This window comes from Oncorhynchus clarkii, chromosome 8 (assembly GCF_045791955.1).
Source record: "Oncorhynchus clarkii lewisi isolate Uvic-CL-2024 chromosome 8, UVic_Ocla_1.0, whole genome shotgun sequence".
Taxonomy (NCBI): domain Eukaryota; kingdom Metazoa; phylum Chordata; class Actinopteri; order Salmoniformes; family Salmonidae; genus Oncorhynchus; species Oncorhynchus clarkii.
This window is the reverse complement of record NC_092154.1, coordinates 5,442,035-5,460,832: the sequence shown is the minus strand read 5'-3', so window position 1 is coordinate 5,460,832 and position 18,798 is coordinate 5,442,035. Positions and strand designations below refer to the sequence as shown.

The 18,798-nt window shown below is 40.5% G+C and overlaps 1 protein-coding gene across 1 annotated transcript in view; it reads right to left on the bottom strand.

Moving 5' to 3' along the window:
• Positions 1–18,798, bottom strand: part of LOC139414884 (neuronal acetylcholine receptor subunit alpha-2-like) — a 66,846-nt gene that overhangs the window by 26,168 nt on the left and 21,880 nt on the right. The window contains exons 3-4 of the mRNA XM_071162482.1: positions 18,414–18,458; positions 6,514–6,623 (exon numbers count right to left, since the gene is read on the bottom strand). Of these exons, the coding sequence (XP_071018583.1) occupies positions 6,514–6,623; positions 18,414–18,458 (155 nt within the window). The remainder of the gene's footprint in view (positions 1–6,513; positions 6,624–18,413; positions 18,459–18,798) is intronic.

The following is an 18,798-nucleotide window of genomic DNA, read 5'->3' as shown; positions in this document are numbered from 1 at the left end:
TTGTTCTGGCAGATTGCTATGGGAAGGCACAGCTAGTGCTTCTGCTGACAGTGTTAGCGCTGTCTGTGCTGCTGAATTTAGTGCCTCGATCATCTTGCTCATCAAGCAGATATACACTATAGGCTATACTTGTAGCCTACTGCCGGACCAAATATACAGAAAAGGGGGCAGGTAGCCTAGTGGTTAGAGTGTTGGACTAGTAACCGAAAGGTTGCAAGATAAAATCCCCGAGCTGACAAGGTAAAAAAATATGTCGTTCTGCCCCTGATCAAGGCAGTTAAAACTAGTTAGGGATAGGCGGGACGCAAATGTCTAAACTGGCCAATAGTCAGGGAAAATACAGAGCGCCAGATTCAAATAAAATACTATGAAATTCTAACTTTCATTAAATCACACATGTAAGATACTCAATTAAAGATACACTCGTTGTGAATCCAGCCAACATGTCAGATTGTAAAAAGGCTTTTCAACGAAAGCATAAGAAGCTATTATCTAATGATAGCACCAGCAGTAAACAAAGGAGTTAGCATATTTCAACCCTGCAGGCACTACACAAAACGCTGAAATAAAATATAAAACATGCAACTCCAATATGTCCATAAACATCACAATTGGTCCTTTTGTTCGATTAATTCCGTCCATATATATCCAAAATGTCCATTTATAAAGCGTGTTTGATCCAGAAAAAAACAGCTTACAAAAAATGCAACATCACTACAAAATATTTCAAAAGTTGCCTATGAACTTTGCCAAAATATTTCAAACTACTTTTGTAATACAACTTTAGGTATTTTTAAACGTTAATAATTGATCAAATTGTAGACGGGGAAATCTGTGTTCAATACAGGAAAGAAAACAAACCAGCGTCACTTTTCACATCTTGCGCAACTCACAAAAGTGTCCCCAGTTCCGAGTTGGCCTATTTCTTCATTGCACAAAGGAATAACCTCAACCAAATTCCAAAGACTGGTGACATCCAGTGGAAGCGGTAGGAACTGAAAACCGGTTCCTAAGAAATATCCCTTGGCAATAACAGGTCAGGGAACAGAGAGAGGCAAAAAAAAAATCTGAACAGTTAGTCCTCTGGGTTTTGCCTGCTACATAAGTTTTGTTATACTCACAGACATGATTCAAACAGTTTTAGAAACTTCAGAGTGTTTTCTATCCAAATATATGAATAATGTGCATATCTTATATTATTGGCATGAGTAGCAGGAAGTTGAAATTGGGCACGCTATTTATCCAAAAGTAAAAATTCTGCCCCCTAGCCCCAAGAGGTTTTAACCCAATGTTCCAAAAAAACGTAATTGAAAATAAGAATTTGTTCTTAATGGACTTGCCTAGTTAAACAAAGGTAAAAAATAAATGAAAATTGTCATCATAACACTGACTATTTATATCACCCACTGTGACGCTCTTTCTAGTGAATGCTAGCCAACTACACAGCAAACACAATCACTTCAAACTGAAGCTGGAGAGACAGGAAACCAGCTGCACTTCCTTTTGTCAAGTCGTTTTATATTATCCAGATGCATAAGGTTTCGCCAATATGTCGTCCTGACATGCCTCTATTCAAACTTCAAACAATGGTCGGAGAGGCAGACGGTCGGAGAGGCAGACGGTCGGAGAGGCAGACGGTCGGAGAGGCAGACGGTCAGAGAGGCAGACGGTTCGGAGAGGCAGACGGTTGGAGAGGCAGACGGTCGGAGAGGCAGACGGTCGGAGAGGCAGACGACAACTTTTGTTGCCGTCGGTGCCTCGTTGTTAAAAACCCCTACTGCTAAGCAAGGGGTGATAATGTCTAGATGCTTTTTACAGTGAGATCAAGTTAATGAGTTGCTTGGTTGGGCTGATGAGGTGCGCAGTGATTTCTAAGATACAAAACAAGTAGCCTATTTTTGCGTCATAGGCATACAGTTGAAGTCGGAAGTTCACATACACTTAGGTGTTTACATACAAGTTTACATACACTTTCATTAAAACTCGTTTTTTCAACCACTCCACAAATTTCTTGTAAACAAACTATAGTTTTGGCAAGTTGGTTAGGACATCTACTTTGTGCATGACACAAGTATTTTTTCCAACAATTGTTTACAGACAGATTATTTCACTTATAATTCACTGTATCACAATTCCAGTGGGTCAGAAGTGTACGTGCACTAAGGTGACTGTGACTTTAAACAGCTTGGAAAATTCCAGATAAGGATTCCATGGCTTTAGAATTTAATTCATAATTTCAGTCAATTGGAGGTGTACCTATGGAGGTATTTCAAGGCCAACCTTCAAACTCAGTGCTTCTTTGCTTGACATCATGGAAAAATACAAAATAAATCAGCCAAGACCTCAGAAAAAAAGTTGTAGACCTAAACAAGTCTGGTTCATCCTTGGGAGCAATTAACAAATGCCTGAAGGTACCACGTTCATCTGTACAAATAATAGTACGCAAGTATAAACACCATGGGACCACGCAGCGGTGGTGAATGTACCTTGGTGCGAAAAGTGCAAATAATTCCTAGAACAACAGCAAAGGACCTTGTGAAGATGCTGGAGGAAACAGGTACAAAAGTATCTATATCCACAGTGAAACGAGTCCTATATCAACATAACCTGAAAGGCTGCTCAGCAAGGAAGAAGCCACTGGTCCAAAACCGCCATAAAAAAAGCCAGAAACGGCACATGGGGACAAAGTTCATACTTTTTGGAAAATGTCCTCTGGTCTGTTGAAACAAAAATAGAACTGTTTGGCCATAATGACCATCGTTATGTTTGGAGGAAAAAAGGGGAGGCTTGCAAGCCGAAGAACACCATCCCAACCGTGAAGCATGGGGGTGGCAGCATCATGTTGTGGGGGTGCTTTGCTGCAAGAGGGACTGGTTCACAAAATAGATGGCATTATGAGGAAGGAAAATTATGTGGATATATTGAAGCAACATCTCATGACATCAGTCAGGAAGTTAAAGTTGGTCGCAATTGGGTCTTCCAAATGGACAATGACCCCAAGCATACTTCCGAAGTTGTGGCAAAATGGCTTAAGGACAACAAAGTCAAGGTACTGGAGTGGCCATCACAAAGCCCTGACCTCAATCACAGAGAACATTTGTGGACAGAACTGAAAAAGCAAGGAGGCCTACAAACCTGACTCAGTTACACCAGCTCTGTCAGGAGGCCTACAAACCTGACTCAGTTACACCAGCTCTGTCAGGAGGCCTACAAACCTGACTCAGTTACACCAGCTCTGTCAGGAGGCCTACAAACCTGACTCAGTTACACCAGCTCTGTCAGGAGGCCTACAAACCTAACTCAGTTACACCAGCTCTGTCAGGAGGAATGGGACAAAATTCACCCAACTTATTGTGGGAAGCTTGTGGAAGGCTACCCAAAACATTTGACCCAAGTTAAACAATTTAAAAGCAATGCTACCAAATACTAATTGAGTGTATGTAAACTTCTGACCCACTGGGAATGTGATGAAAGAAATAAAAGCTGAAATAAATATTTTTTTCTACTATTATTCTGACATGTCACATTCTTAAAATAAAGTGTTGATCCTAACTGACCTGAGACAGAATTTTAGGATTAAATGTCAGGAATTGACAATTAAGTGAAAACTGAGTTTAAATGTATTTGGATAAGGTGTATGTAAACTTCTGACTTCAACTGTGTATATATATATATATGGGTTTTTTGCATGCTTCTCAACAAATTACAATACTTGTTTGGACCAACCTGTTGTACAAAGTTATATGGTTGTACAGTACAGTGTTAGACATTGTGAATTATTGTAGACGTTACATTAATAATCTAACGATGATAAAAATCGTTTTTAGAATATTCTTGAAACTATCAGGGTTACATAACTCTGTCAATCTGGTAAATAGTCCAGTTTTTGCTAATTTAGCTCCTTGAAAATATTGTTAAGGCCACTTACCAGCTAGCATATGTGGTTGGTGGAACATACATTTTTGGTTTCCCATTGGTTCTGGGAATGAAGCCATACATTTTCTGACCGATAAAACTGAGTTTTTGTCATGTTTTGAGAGCAGAATTGAACATTTCCTCTGTTCAGGGAGAGCTCGTTTTTAGGTTGCAGGGAGGTTCTGAGAACGATTTACTATGGTTCCAGGGAGGTTCTGAGAACGATTTACTTAGGTTCCAGGGAGGCTCTGAGAACGTTTTAGTATGCTCCAGGGAGGTTCTGAGAACGTTTTACTCTTGTTATCTGAAAGGTAACAACACAATAAAAATGGTACGAGAAAATCCAAAGCAAAACCAACTGGAATTTTTTGGAGAGACCATCTTCTTAGAAATGCAAGAGTACGGTCATATTGAAAATGAGCTCCCTGGATGCAATTCCCATGGCTTCCACAGGGTGTCAGCAGTCTATGTTCAAGGTTTCAGGCTTGTAACTTCAAAAACAAATAAGAAATATCTGTTTTAGCAGAAGGACACAGTCTTGGATATTCGTTTTTGTGTGTGACATGACGACATTACGCACCTGCTAAAATGCGTTTCCTATTGAACATACTTCTTTCCATAAGAAATTGTATAGTTTGATTACATTTTAGGGCATCTGAGGAGTGAATAGAACTGCATTTTGACTTGTTGAAACAAAGTTAAGGGGTAGATGTTCGGATTCCTATCTTTGTAAGTTGAATGAGTGGATTGCTCAAATCGAGGGCGCCAACCAAACTGACATTTTGGGATATAAAGAAGGATTTTATCTAACAAAACAACACTACATGTTATAGTTGGGACCCTTTGGATGACAAATCAGAGGAAGATTTTCAAAAAAGTAAATTAATATTTCATTGTTATTTGTGAATATATGAAACCTGTGATGGTGGAAAAATATTTTGATGTGGGGTGCCATCCTCAAACAATTGCATGGCAGGTTTTCGCTGTAATAGCTACAGTAAATCGGACAGAGCAATTAGATTAACAAGAATTTAGGCTTTCATCCGATATAAGACACTTGCGCGCCCTTCAGTTTCACCGGAAGTTGTCTCGCTAGTAGGACCCGAACACTCCCATTCCAAACCAGTTGGAGAACGTTTCTAGAATATTACCAAAATTGAAATTAAATGTTAAATTGAACATTTAGGAAACGTTCTGTTAATATAATGAAATACCAAGAAAATAATGTTATTTTGTCAAGTTCCTTAAATGTGCTGAGAATGTTCCAAAGCCAAGCACCTATCCTGCACCATTCCCAGAACGCTGACGGGAAGGTTGTTTGTAAAATAACCATAGGACGACCACACTCTCACCAAGCTCTAAGAAACATAAGGTTCTCAGAACGTTATGTGCTAGCTGGGATTTGACATTTCAATGTGACAGGAACCTTATCAGCACCTCACAACTTGTTTATTTACACACCAAAACACACATGACTCAGAGCCATTGTTTTGGTAGAGAGTTATGATCCTCCAGGAACAATCTCCAGAACTTATCTCCTCTATTGCAGTCTGTAATTTATCTCCTCTTCTGAAGAGCTACACATCCCTGATCATGGCTTTAATACGCACTGATAATAGCTGTAGATTAGAGATATAATGACACGTCTATCATTACATCTTCCTCAAATCTCTCACACGCGTGCGTGCACACACACAGACACACACCTTTTTAATTTCACTAACTGATAGTGATCATACAGAAGAGCTTGATGAGGTGAAACCCAGTCATTAAATACTAGGAGTTTAATCTGATACATTCAGCCGTGAAAGTTGAATAAATTTAGATGAGGAGAAAACTATTAGGAGGGCTAGGATCAGGATAACATGGCAGTATATTACTGGGGAGGGCTAGGAGGAGGATAACATGGCAGTATATTACTGGGGATTTCTAGGATCAGGATAACATGGCAGTATATTACTGGGGATGGCTAGGATCAGGATAACATGGCAGCATATTACTGGGGATGGCTAGGATCAGGATAACATGGCAGTATATTACTGGGGATTTCTAGGATCAGGATAACATGGCAGTATATTACTGGGGATGGGATGGCTGTTTAAGATCAGAACTTTATCAAGATTGGGCCTACAGCTGCTGTTAAATCATTACCACTCTAACAGAAACAGGTACATTGACTCCTGTCATCTATGAAATCCTTAGTGGTGGCATGCTCCATAACATGTAGACGGGATCACAGATGTCAGTTCATTGTAGCGGGAAATTACTTTTGAGAAAACGACGGCCCAGCGGTTTAGAGCATTGGGCCAGTAACTGAAAGGTTGTTGGTGAGAAGCCATGAGCCAACTAGTTTAAAAATCTGTTGATGTGCAAGGCACTTGCACCCTAATTGTGCCTGTAATTCACTCTGGATAAGAGCATCTGTTAAATGTCTAAAATGTAAACCATTTATGATGTTAAGCTTATGATTCAGGAACCCAGTAGATGGCGACATTTAACCATTGAAATAGGACTAGACGTGGAGTCTCCCGAACTCTACTTTGCTTTTACGTTAATGACGACCATTTCGGGACAAACAACAGTTTCGCTGTCACTCACTTGTTGTAGAGGACGATGTCTGGGACCCAGATGAGTTCAGATGGGACTCTGATGGACGTGACGTTGTCGTAGTCAGACGGTCTCCAGCGTAGCTTGTAGTCATTCCACTCCTAAGAGGAGAACACACACAAGGAGACGAGAGGTTGTTCAGGTCCTCAAGGTCTCATCAGAAAGAGCCTATTAACCCTTTAACAAACCAATTACAGTAATTCATACTGAAAACCCCTCAGTCACACACATGCTACAGTATTTAAACTGAATGTACTGAAACACCTCAGTCACAAACATGCTACAGTAAACATTCTGAATGTACTGAAAACATCTCAGCCACACACATGCTACATACAGTGGGGCAAAAAAGTATTTAGTCAGCCACCAATTGTGCAAGTTCTCCCACTTAAAAAGATGAGAGAGGCCTGTAATTTTCATCATAGGTACACTTCAACTATGACAGACAAAATGAGAAAAAAATCCAGAAAATCACATTGTAGGATTTTTTATGAATTTATTTGCAAATTATGGTGGAAAATAAGTATTTGGTCAATAACAAAAGTTTATCTCAATACTTTGTTATATACCCTTTGTTGGCAATGACAGAGGTCAAACGTTTTCTGTAAGTCTTCACAAGGTTTTCACACACTATTGCTGGTATTTTGGCCCATTCCTCCATGCAGATCTCCTCTAGAGCAGTGATGTTTTGGGGCTGTTGCTGGGCAACACAGACTTTCAACTCCCTTCAAAGATTTTCTATGGGGTTGAGAGACTGGAGACTGGCTAGGCCACTCCAGGACCTTGAAATGCTTCTTACGAAGCCACTCCTTCGTTGCCCAGGCGGTGTGTTTGGGATCATTGTCATGCTGAAAGACCCAGCCACGTTTCATCTTCAATGCCCTTGCTGATGGAAGGTTTTCACTCAAAATCTCACGATACATGGCCCCATTCATTCTTTCCTTTACACGGATCAGTCGTCCTGGTCCCTTTGCAGATAAACAGCCCCAAAGCATGATGTTTCCACCCCCATGTTTCACAGTAGGTATGATGTTCTTTGGATGCAACTCAGCATTCTTTGTCCTCCAAACACGACAAGTTGAGTTTTTACCAAAAAGTTATATTTTGGTTTCATCTGACCATATGACATTCTCCCAATCTTCTTCTGGATCATCCAAATGCTCTCTAGCAAACTTCAGATGGGCCTGGACATGTACTGGCTTAAGCAGGGGGACACGTCTGGCACTGCAGGATTTGAGTCCCTGGCGGCGTAGTGTGTTACTGATGGTAGGCTTTGTTACTTTGGTCCCAGCTCTCTACAGGTCATTCACTAGGTCCCCCCGTGTGGTTCTGGATTTTTTGCTCACCGTTCTTGTGATCATTTTGACCCCATGGGGTGAGATCTTGCGCGGAGCCCCAGATCAAGGGAGATTATCAGTGGTCTTGTATGTCTTCCATTTCCTAATAATTGCTCCCACAGTTGATTTCTTCAAACCAAGCTGCTTACCTATTGCAGATTCAGTCTTCCCAGCCTGGTGCAGGTCTACAATTTTGTTTCTGGTGTCCTTTGACAGCTCTTTGGTCTTGGCCATAGTGGAGTTTGGAGTGTGACTGTTTGAGGTTGTGGACAGGTGTCTTTTATACTGATAACAAGTTCAAACAGGTGCCATTAATACAGGTGGAGCGAGTGGACGAGTGGAGGACAGAGGAGCCTCTTAAAGAAGAAGTTACAGGTCTGTGAGAGCCAGAATTCTTGCTTGTTTGTAGGTGACCAAATACTTATTTTCCCACCATAATTTGCAAATAAATTCATAAAAAATCCTACAACGTGATTTTCTGGATTTTTTTCTTCTCATTTTGTCTGTCATAGTTGAAGTGTACCTATGATGAAAATTATAGGCCTCTCTCATCTTTTTAAGTGGGAGAACTTGCACAATTGGTGGCTGACTAAATACTTTTTTGCCCCACTGTATATGCAGGGTGTCCTCTAGGCAAAATCCTAGAGGAAACTCTCCATCATCATGCGCAGTACAAGACTAGAGACTCGATTTGTTTTACTTTAACAATAAACTACCTACTTAGATAATAAAAGTTTACAGTAGTTTTCCTATTCATATCTGGATCCTGGGACGCAGTTAGCGTTGGGACCGCTGATATACGTTCTGGGATCCTTTTCTCAAACAAGATGGTACTACATTGGCGAAGCAGCTAGCCTAGCTACTAGCTATCAGGCTAGGCAACCTGATCTACTACTGCTGGACACCAAGCATGCTAACCGGTTAGCCCTTGATGCTAGGACCGCATTTCTATTTATCTCGGGTTTTAGGACTACCGATTTCCAGAGTTTTCTACTGCCAGCTTCTCTCATTTCACGGAGTGAATAGCGGGCTCGTCCTACTATTAGTACTGTCATGCCTCTGAAAAAAAAGATGAGGATCACATCTCTGCTGGGCAGGTAGGTGAACTCTTGCAGAAGCAGAACGTATTCCATGAGGAAATTCTACTTCAGCAGGAAAATAACTTTAAAAGCTTCATACAAATGACCATGGAGTCGACCAACAAACGTCTGGACGACCTGACTGAAGATGTACAAGACATTAAAACAAGCCTTCTGTTCATACAGAAGGATGTGGATGTGTTGAAGACCACACAGGATACACTTCCCAGAAACGGTTCCTCTATGTGGAATTAATTCACCACAGTCAGGGAGGGCCTCCAGAACATGTCTGGGAAGGCAGAATGAAATCACCACAGTCAGGGAGGGCCTCCATAACATGTCTGGGAAGGCAGAATGAAATCACCACAGTCAGGGAGGGCCTCCAGAACATGTCTGGGAAGGCCGAATGACATCACCACAGTCAGGGAGGGCCTCCAGAACATGTCTGGGAAGGCCGAATGACATGACCACAGTCAGGGAGGGCCTCCAGAACATGTCTGGGAAGGCAGAATGAAATCACCACAGTCAGGGAGGGCCTCCAGAACATGTCTGGGAAGGCCGAATGACATCACCACAGTCAGGGAGGGCCTCCAGAACATGTCTGGGAAGGCCGAATGACATCACCACAGTCAGGGAGGGCCTCCAGAACATGTCTGGGAAGGCAGAATGAAATCACCACAGTCAGGGAGGGCCTCCAGAACATGTCTGGGAAGGCTGATTACCTGGATGGGCAATCGAGGATAAATAATATTGTAATAGATGGTATCCAGGAGAGCCGAAGTGAGACATGGGCTGAATCAGAGGACAAGGTTCAAAAACTGTCTCCTGAGGAGCTACAATTGGATCAACAGGTTGAGCTGGAACGTGCTCACAGGTCTGGGGACCAGGGGGCACTGGTGGTGCCAATGTTGGTGCCAATGTTGGTGCCAATGTTGGTGCCAATGGTGGTGCCAATGTTGGTGCCAATGGTGGTGCCAATGTTGGTGCCAATGGAACCAGACTCAGGCCAAATGTAGTGAAATTCTTCAGGTTCCTCAATAAGCTTGCAGTCCTTGAAAAAAGCCAAATGCCTTAAAAAGAGATTAAAGGGTCCTTCATCTTCATCAATGAGGATTTCTCTGATTCAGTCCGTCAAAGAAGAAAGGAACTAATAGCAGCTATGAAGGCTGCAAGAGAACGAGGTGACATAGCATACCTGAGGTATGACAAACTGATTGTTCACCCTCCCTCCCATGGAGTTAGGAGGAGCGACAGACACAAGTCATTCCAGCCACACACACACACACACACACACACTGACTGAGTATTCTCTCTCTCAGAATCCAACTACTGATTCATGTTTGGACATATAAATCTACTAAAGAAAGGTCTGTTAGTTGCTCCCTTAAAATATATGCAGTTTAAAGGAACAAAATTCATGAAATAGGCTGTCTAGTGCAGTCAAACAATATTCATGTATTGGCAATATCAGAGACTCACTTAAACTCTTCCTTTGAGGATGCTGAGATCTCTATACATGGATATAATTTGTTCAAGTTGGGACAGAAATAGATATGGGGGTTGGAGTTGCAGTTTACATCCAGAACCACATTCTAGTAAAACAACGTCAGGATTGAATGTTGAATGGATTACAGGCGCTACGGGTGGAGTTTCGTTGATCACATTTGAAACCTATACTAGTTGATTGCTGCTATAGGCCACCTAGTGCTGATGTGAAATATCTTGATGTAATTTGCTAGATGTTGGATAAGGTATCATCTAACAATAGGCAAATATATTTTGGGGAGATATGAATACTGATTATTTTTTTATTTTTTTTACACCAACTGTCCAATGAGAAAGAAACTTATTTCAGTTGCCATGCAACCTGACCCAAGTTTTGACCAACCAGAACGTTCACTAATAAGTCTGGTATTACATCATCAATTTGTATCAATCACATTCTTACTAACATGGCTGAACGTTGTTCTAAAGCTGTATCAGTGGCACCAGGTTACAGTGATCATAACCTGGTTGAACTCACTAGGAGCACTACAATACTAAAGGCTGGCTCTAAGGTAATTTACCACAGGTCCTATAGAGGGTTCAATCAGGACTCACTCACTAGGAATACTAAAATACCAAAGGCTGGCTCTAAGGTAATTTACCATAGGTCCTATAGAGGGTTCAATCAGGACTCACTCACTAGGAATACTAAAATACCAAAGGCTGGCTCTAAGGTAATTTACCACAGGTCCTATAGAGGGTTCAATCAGGACTCACTCACTAGGAATACTAAAATACCAAAGACTGGCTCTAAGGTAATCTACCACAGGTCCTATAGAGGGTTCAATCAGGACTCTTTTGTGGATGAGATTAAGAATGTGCAATGGTTAGAAGTGTGTAGTAAGGATGATCCTGAAATGCCACTAAGTTTGTTTATGAACTTATTTATGAGTATACCTGATAAGCATGCCCCTTTATGAAGTTATTAATGAGTATAGCTGATAAACACGCCCCTTTATGAAGTTATTAATGAGTATAGCTGATAAACACGCCCCTTTATGAAGTTATTAATGAGTATAGCTGATAAACACGCCCCTTTATGAAGTTATTAATGAGTATAGCTGATAAACACGCCCCTTTAAGAAGTTATTTATGAGTACAGCTGATAAGCACGCCCCTTTCAGAAAATGCACTGTGAGGTCAAATGGTGCCCCCATGGATTGATGATGAGCTGAGAAATGTAATGATTCAGCGTTATAATGTCAGAAAGATAGCAGATAAATCTGGCAATCTGTTTTGCTAAGCAAAGTTATTGTAAATTAAGAAATCTTGTGACCATGACAAACAAAAAAAAGAAGGAGGGATTCTATCAGCGCAAAATTGATGAAGTGAAGGCTGATGGGAAAAGACTGTGGAGAATGTTGAACACTATTATGGGTAGGAATTCAAACATACCTGCCTGTTTTGTTGAATCAGAGGGTATATTTATTACAAAACCACATGACATTGCAAACTAATTAATATTTTACTGGCAAAGTGGACAAGTTGAGGAATGCTATGATTCCAACTGATGGCTCCATGTGATATACCCTTATAAAAGATTGTATCATGAAGGAGAGGCAATGCAGGTTTGAATTTCATCAAGTAGAAAGGGAAGAGGTAGAAAGGACGCTGTTGTTTCTTTCGGATGACAAGTCACCTGGTACAGATAATCTTGACGCCGAATTGTTTAGAGTTACAGCTAACCAAATATCAGCCCCAATCTCTCATATTTGTAATAAGTGCTTGATGTATGGGGTGGGCCCAGAAGTCTGGAAGGAGTCAAAGGTTATTCCACTACCTAAGGATTAAAAAATCTGCATTCAATGGTCCTAATAGTTGTCCTATAAGCTTGCTGCCTGTGTTAAGTAAATTATATCTGTACAAATCTAGGATTATTTCTCATGTAATGGTCTGATAACGGGTTTCCAGCATGCATACAAAGAAGGGCATCCTACGAGTACGGCCTTAGCACAAATGACAGATGATTGGTTAATGAGTATGGATGACAGGAAGTTAGTTGGTGCAGTGTGGCTTTTAATGTAGTTGATCATAAACTGTTACTAGGTAAACTCAAATGTTATAGTTTTATGTCTGCAGCTCTATCATGGATGGAAGCTATCTATCCAGGAGAAGGCAAAACGTTTTATTTAATGGCATCTTTTCAAACAATAAAGATATAAACTGTGGTGTTCCTCAAGGAAGCTGCCTAGGCCCCCTTCTATACTAATTATTTACCTTCAGTAATGAACAGGAGTGGTCATGTATGCTAATGACTACAATGTACAGCGCAGCATCAGAATGTAATGAGCTAACAGATGTACTGAGCAGTGAACTAAGAATGGTGTCTGAGTGGGTTGATATCAACAAATTGGTGTTGAACATTTCTAAAACTAAGTGTGTTGTATTTGGTTCAAGATATATGCTTGAATTTGTCGATGAATAGAACGCATATAGAGCAAGTGAAAAAAACGAAACTACTAGGCATCATGTTGGACGCAGTTTTATCATGGTCAGAACAGATAGATAATATTGTTATTAAAAATCTCTTAAGGATCCGCCCCTTTTTTTTCAATTTTCCGCCTAAAATGTCATACCCAAATCTAACTGCCTTTAGCTCAGGAACTGAAGCAAGGATATGCATTTTCTTGATACCATTTGAAAGGAAACACTTTGAAGTTTGTGGAAATGCGAAAGGAATGTAGGAGAATATAACACATTAGATCTAGTGAAAGATAATACAAAGAAAAAACCAACTGTTATTTTGTATTTTTTTGTACCATCATCTTTGAAATACAAGAGAAAGACCATAATATATTATTCCAGCCCTGGTGCAATATAGATTTTGACCACTAGACGGCAGCAGTGTATGTGCAAAGTTTTAGACTGATCCAATTAACCATTGCATTTCTGTTCAAAATGTTGTTCAAAAGACTTCCCAAATGTGCCTAATTTGTTTATTAATAACTTTTCATGTTCAAAATGGTGTACTCTCCTCAAAGAATAGCATGGTATTCTTTCACTGTAATATCTACTGTAAATTGGACAGTGCAGTTAGATTAACAAGAATGTAAGCTTTCTGCCACCCCTGGTCCTATCACACTTAGAGTACTGTCCAGTTATATAGTCAATCCCTGTTTCTATCACACTTAGAGTACTGTCCAGTTAAATGGTCAATCCCTGGTCCTATCACACTTAGAGTACTGTCCAGTTATATGGTCAATCCCTGGTCCTATCACACTTAGAGTACTGTCCAGTTATATGGTCAATCCCTGGTCCTATCATACTTAGAGTACTATCCAGTTATATAGTCGATCCCTGTTTCTATCACACTTAGAGTACTGTCCAGTTATATGGTCAATTCCTGGTCCTATCACACTTAGAGTACTGTCCAGTTATATGGTCAATCCCTGGTCCTATCACACTTAGAGTACTGTCCAGTTATATGGTCAATCCCTGGTCCTATCACACTTAGAGTACTGTCCAGTTATATGGTCAATCCCTGGTCCTATCACACTTAGAGTACTGTCCAGTTATATGGTCAATCCCTGGTCCTATCACACTTAGAGTACTGTCCAGTTATATGGTCAATCCCTGGTCCTATCACACTTAGAGTACTGTCCAGTTATATGGTCAATCCCTGGTCCTATCACACTTAGAGTACTGTCCAGTTATATGGTCAATCCCTGGTCCTATCACACTTAGAGTACTGTCCAGTTATATGGTCAATCCCTGGTCCTATCACACTTAGAGTACGGTCTGGTTATGTAGTCAATCCCTGGTCCTATCACACTTAGAGTACTGTCTGGTTATATAGTCAATCCCTGGTCCTATCACACTTAGAGTACTGTCCAGTTATATGGTCAATCCCTGGTCCTATCACACTTAGAGTACTGTCTGGTTATATAGTCAATCCCTGGTCCTATCACACTTAGAGTACTGTCCAGTTATATGGTCAATCCCTGGTCCTATCACACTTAGAGTACTGTCTGGTTATGTAGTCAATCCCTGGTCCTATCACACTTAGAGTACTGTCTGGTTATATAGTCAATCCCTGGTCCTATCACACTTAGAGTACTGTCCAGTTATATGGTCAATCCCTGGTCCTATCACACTTAGAGTACTGTCTGGTTATATAGTCAATCCCTGGTCCTATCACACTTAGAGTACTGTCCAGTTATATGGTCAATCCCTGGTCCTATCACACTTAGAGTACTGTCTGGTTATGTAGTCAATCCCTGGTCCTATCACACTTAGAGTACTGTCTGGAAATATAGTCAATCCCTGGTCCTATCACACTTAGAGTACTGTCCAGTTATATGGTCATCTGCAGCAAAGAAAAAGCTCCAAATGGCTCAAAACAGGGCTGCCAGATTAGCTCTTCATTGCTCTATCCGTATGCATATTATTCTAATGCATCAGATTATGTCATGGCTTCACGTTATAAACAAATTACTATCCAGTCTTATGATTTTCTTTAGGAATGTTATATTTAAAATAAAATAACATTTTCAGGCCAGTTAGTACATACCAGCAACACGCATAACCACCAAACCAGACAAACAAATTCAGGGTAGCTAAAACAACCCAAGCCAAGGACAAATCACCTTAAATTTACAGTTTTAATTAGAGCCGTAGCTGAATGGCACTCTTTAGAAATCGGATGGGGCCACAGTGTCTCCTGACCCCTCCTGTTTCAGCCTCCAGTATTTATGCTGCAGTAGTTTATGTGTCGGGGGGCTAGGGTCAGTTTGTTATATCTGGAGTCCTTCTCCTGTCCTTTTCGCTGTCCTGTGTGAATTTATGTGTGCTTTCTCTAATTCTCTCTTTCTCTCTTTCTTTCTCTCTCTCGGAGGACCTGAGCCCTAGGACCATGCCCCAGGACTACCTGACATGATGACTCCTTGCTGTCCCCAGTCCACCTGGCCGTGCTGCTGCTCCAGTTTCAACTGTTCTGCCTTATTATTATTCGACCATGCTGGTCATTTATGAACATTTGAACATCTTGGCCATGTTCTGTTATAATCTCCACCCGGCACAGCCAGAAGAGGACTGGCCACCCCACATGTGCTCTCTCTAATTCTCTCTTTCTCTCTTTCTTTCTCTCTCTCGGAAGACCTGAGCCCTAGGACCATGCCCCAGGACTACCTGACATGATGACTCCTTGCTGTCCCCAGTCCACCTGGCCGTGCTGCTGCTCCAGTTTCAACTGTTCTGCCTTATTATTATTCGACCATGCTGGTCATTTATGAACATTTGAACATCTTGGCCATGTTCTGTTATAATCTCCACCCGGCACAGCCAGAAGAGGACTGGCCACCCCACATAGCCTGGTTCCTCTCTAGGTTTCTTCCTAGATTTTGGCCTTTCTAGGGAGTTTTTCCTAGCCACCGTACTTCTACACCTGCTTTGCTTGCTGTTTGGGTTTTAGGCTGGGTTTCTGTACAGCACTTTGAGATATCAGCTGATGTACGAAGGGCTATATAAATACATTTGATTTGATTTGATATCTCTCAGACAAAAACTAAATCCACCTTCAAGAAAAAAATAAAAGAACATCTAATGTGATAGACCATATGACTGGACAGGAAATAGAAAGAACATCTAATGTGATAGACCATATGACTGGACAGGAAATAGAAAGAACATCTAATGCGATAGAACATATGACTGGACAGGAAGTAGAAAGAACATCTAATGTGATAGACCATATGACTGGACAGGAAGTAGAAAGAACATCTAATGTGATAGACCATATGACTGGACAGGAAATAGAAAGAACATCTAATGTGATAGACCATATGACTGGACAGGAAATAGAAAGAACATCTCATGTGATAGACCATATGTTTGGACAGGAAATAGAAAGAACATCTAATGTGATAGACCATATGACTGGACAGGAAATAGAAAGAACATCTAATGTGATAGACCATATGACTGGACAGGAAATAGAAAGAACATCTAATGTGATAGACCATATGACTGGACAGGAAATAGAAAGAACATCTAATGTGATAGACCATATGACTGGACTGGAAATAGAAAGAACATCTAATGTGATAGACCATATGACTGGACAGGAAGTAGAAAGAACATCTAATGTGATAGACCATATGACTGGACAGGAAATAGAAAGAACATCTAATGTGATAGACCATATGACTGGACAGGAAATAAAAAGAACATCTAATGTGATAGACCATATGACTGGACAGGAAGTAGAAAGAACATCTAACGTGATAGACCATATGACTAGACAGGAAATAGAAAGAACATCAAACGTGATAGATCATATGACTGGACAGGAAATAGAAAGAACATCTAATGTGATAGACCATATGACTGGACAGGAAATAGAAAGAACATCTAATGTGATAGACCATATGACTGGACAGGAAATAGACAGAACATCTAATGCGATAGACCATATGACTGGACAGGAAATAGAAAGAACATCTAATGTGATAGACCATATGACTGGACAGGAAGTAGAAAGAACATCTAATGTGATAGACCATATGACTGGACAGGAAATATAAATAACATCTAATGTGATAGACCATATGACTGGACAGGAAATAGAAAGAACATCTAATGTGATAGACCATGTGACTGGACAGGAAATAGAAAGAACATCTAATGTGATAGATCATATGACTGGACAGGAAATAAACAGAACATCTAATGTGATAGACCATATGACTGGACAGGAAATAGACAGAACATCTAATGTGATAGACCATGTGACTGGACAGGAAATAGAAAGAACATCTAATGTGATAGATCATATGACTGGACAGGAAATAGACAGAACATCTAATATGATAGACCATATGACTGGACAGGAAATAGAAAGAACATCTAATGTGATAGACCATATGACTGGACAGGAAATAGACAGAACATCTAATGCGATAGACCATATGACTGGACAGGAAATAGAAAAAACATCTAATGTGATAGACCATATGACTGGACAGGAAGTAGAAAGAACATCTAATGTGATAGACCATATGACTGAACAGGAAATAGAAATAACATCTAATGTGATAGACCATATGACTGGACAGGAAATAGAAAGAACATCTAATGTGATAGACCATATGACTGGACAGGAAATAGACAGAACATCTAATGTGATAGACCATGTGACTGGACAGGAAATAGAAAGAACATCTAATGTGATAGATCATATGACTGGACAGGAAATAGACAGAACATCTAATGTGATAGACCATATGACTGGACAGGAAATAGAAAGAGCATCTAATGTGATAGAATCATATGACTGAACAGGAAATAGACAGAACATCTAATGTGATAGACCAAATGACTGGACAGGAAATAGAAAGCATCAACTGAATGTTAAATGTGTTTCCTGTCAGGTATTTTAATTGGCTGTATTGTCTACTTGTTGAATGTTTGTGAAGTCTTGATTTGTGGTTGTTTGTTAACTTGTTAACTGGTGTTGGACCCCAGGAAGATTAGCTAGCGTTACGGCGTTAGCTAATGGGGATCCTAATAAAAATTACACCTACTGAATGGACTGAAACACCTCAGTCACACACATGCTATATATACTGAATGTACTGAATCACACATGCTATATATACTGAATGTACTGAATCACACATGCTATATACTGAATGGACCGAATCACACATGTGATATATACTGAATTGACTGAATCAAACATGCTATATATACTGAATGGACTGAATCAAACATGCTATATATACTGATTGGACTGAATCACATATGCTCTATATACTGAATGTACTGAATCACACATGCTATATATACTGAATGTACTGAATCAAACATGCTATATATACTGAATGGACTGAATCACATATGCTCTATATACTGAATGTACTGAATCACACATGCTATATATACTGAATGTACTGAATCACACATGCTATATACACTGCATGGACTGAATCACCTGTTTCAGCCAGACGTTGGTGGTCATCATCTGATTCTTCTCGTCCTGCAGAAAGGGAAAGAAAAAAGGTAAATGGAAAACAGAGGAGGCAAAAGACTGAGAAATACAGAGAAATACAGGGGTAGAGAGAAATGCTGTAGGTTTACACCAGGGCTCTCCAACCCTGTTCCTGGAGTGCTACTGTCCTGTAGGTTTACACCAGGGCTCTCCAACCCTGTTCCTGGAGAGCTACTGTCCTGTAGGTTTACACCAGGGCTCTCCAACCCTGTTCCTGGAGAGCTACTGTCCTGTAGGTTTACACCAGGGCTCTCCAACCCTGTTCCTGGAGAGCTACTGTCCTGTAGGTTTACACCAGGGCTCTCCAACCCTGTTCCTGGAGAGCTAC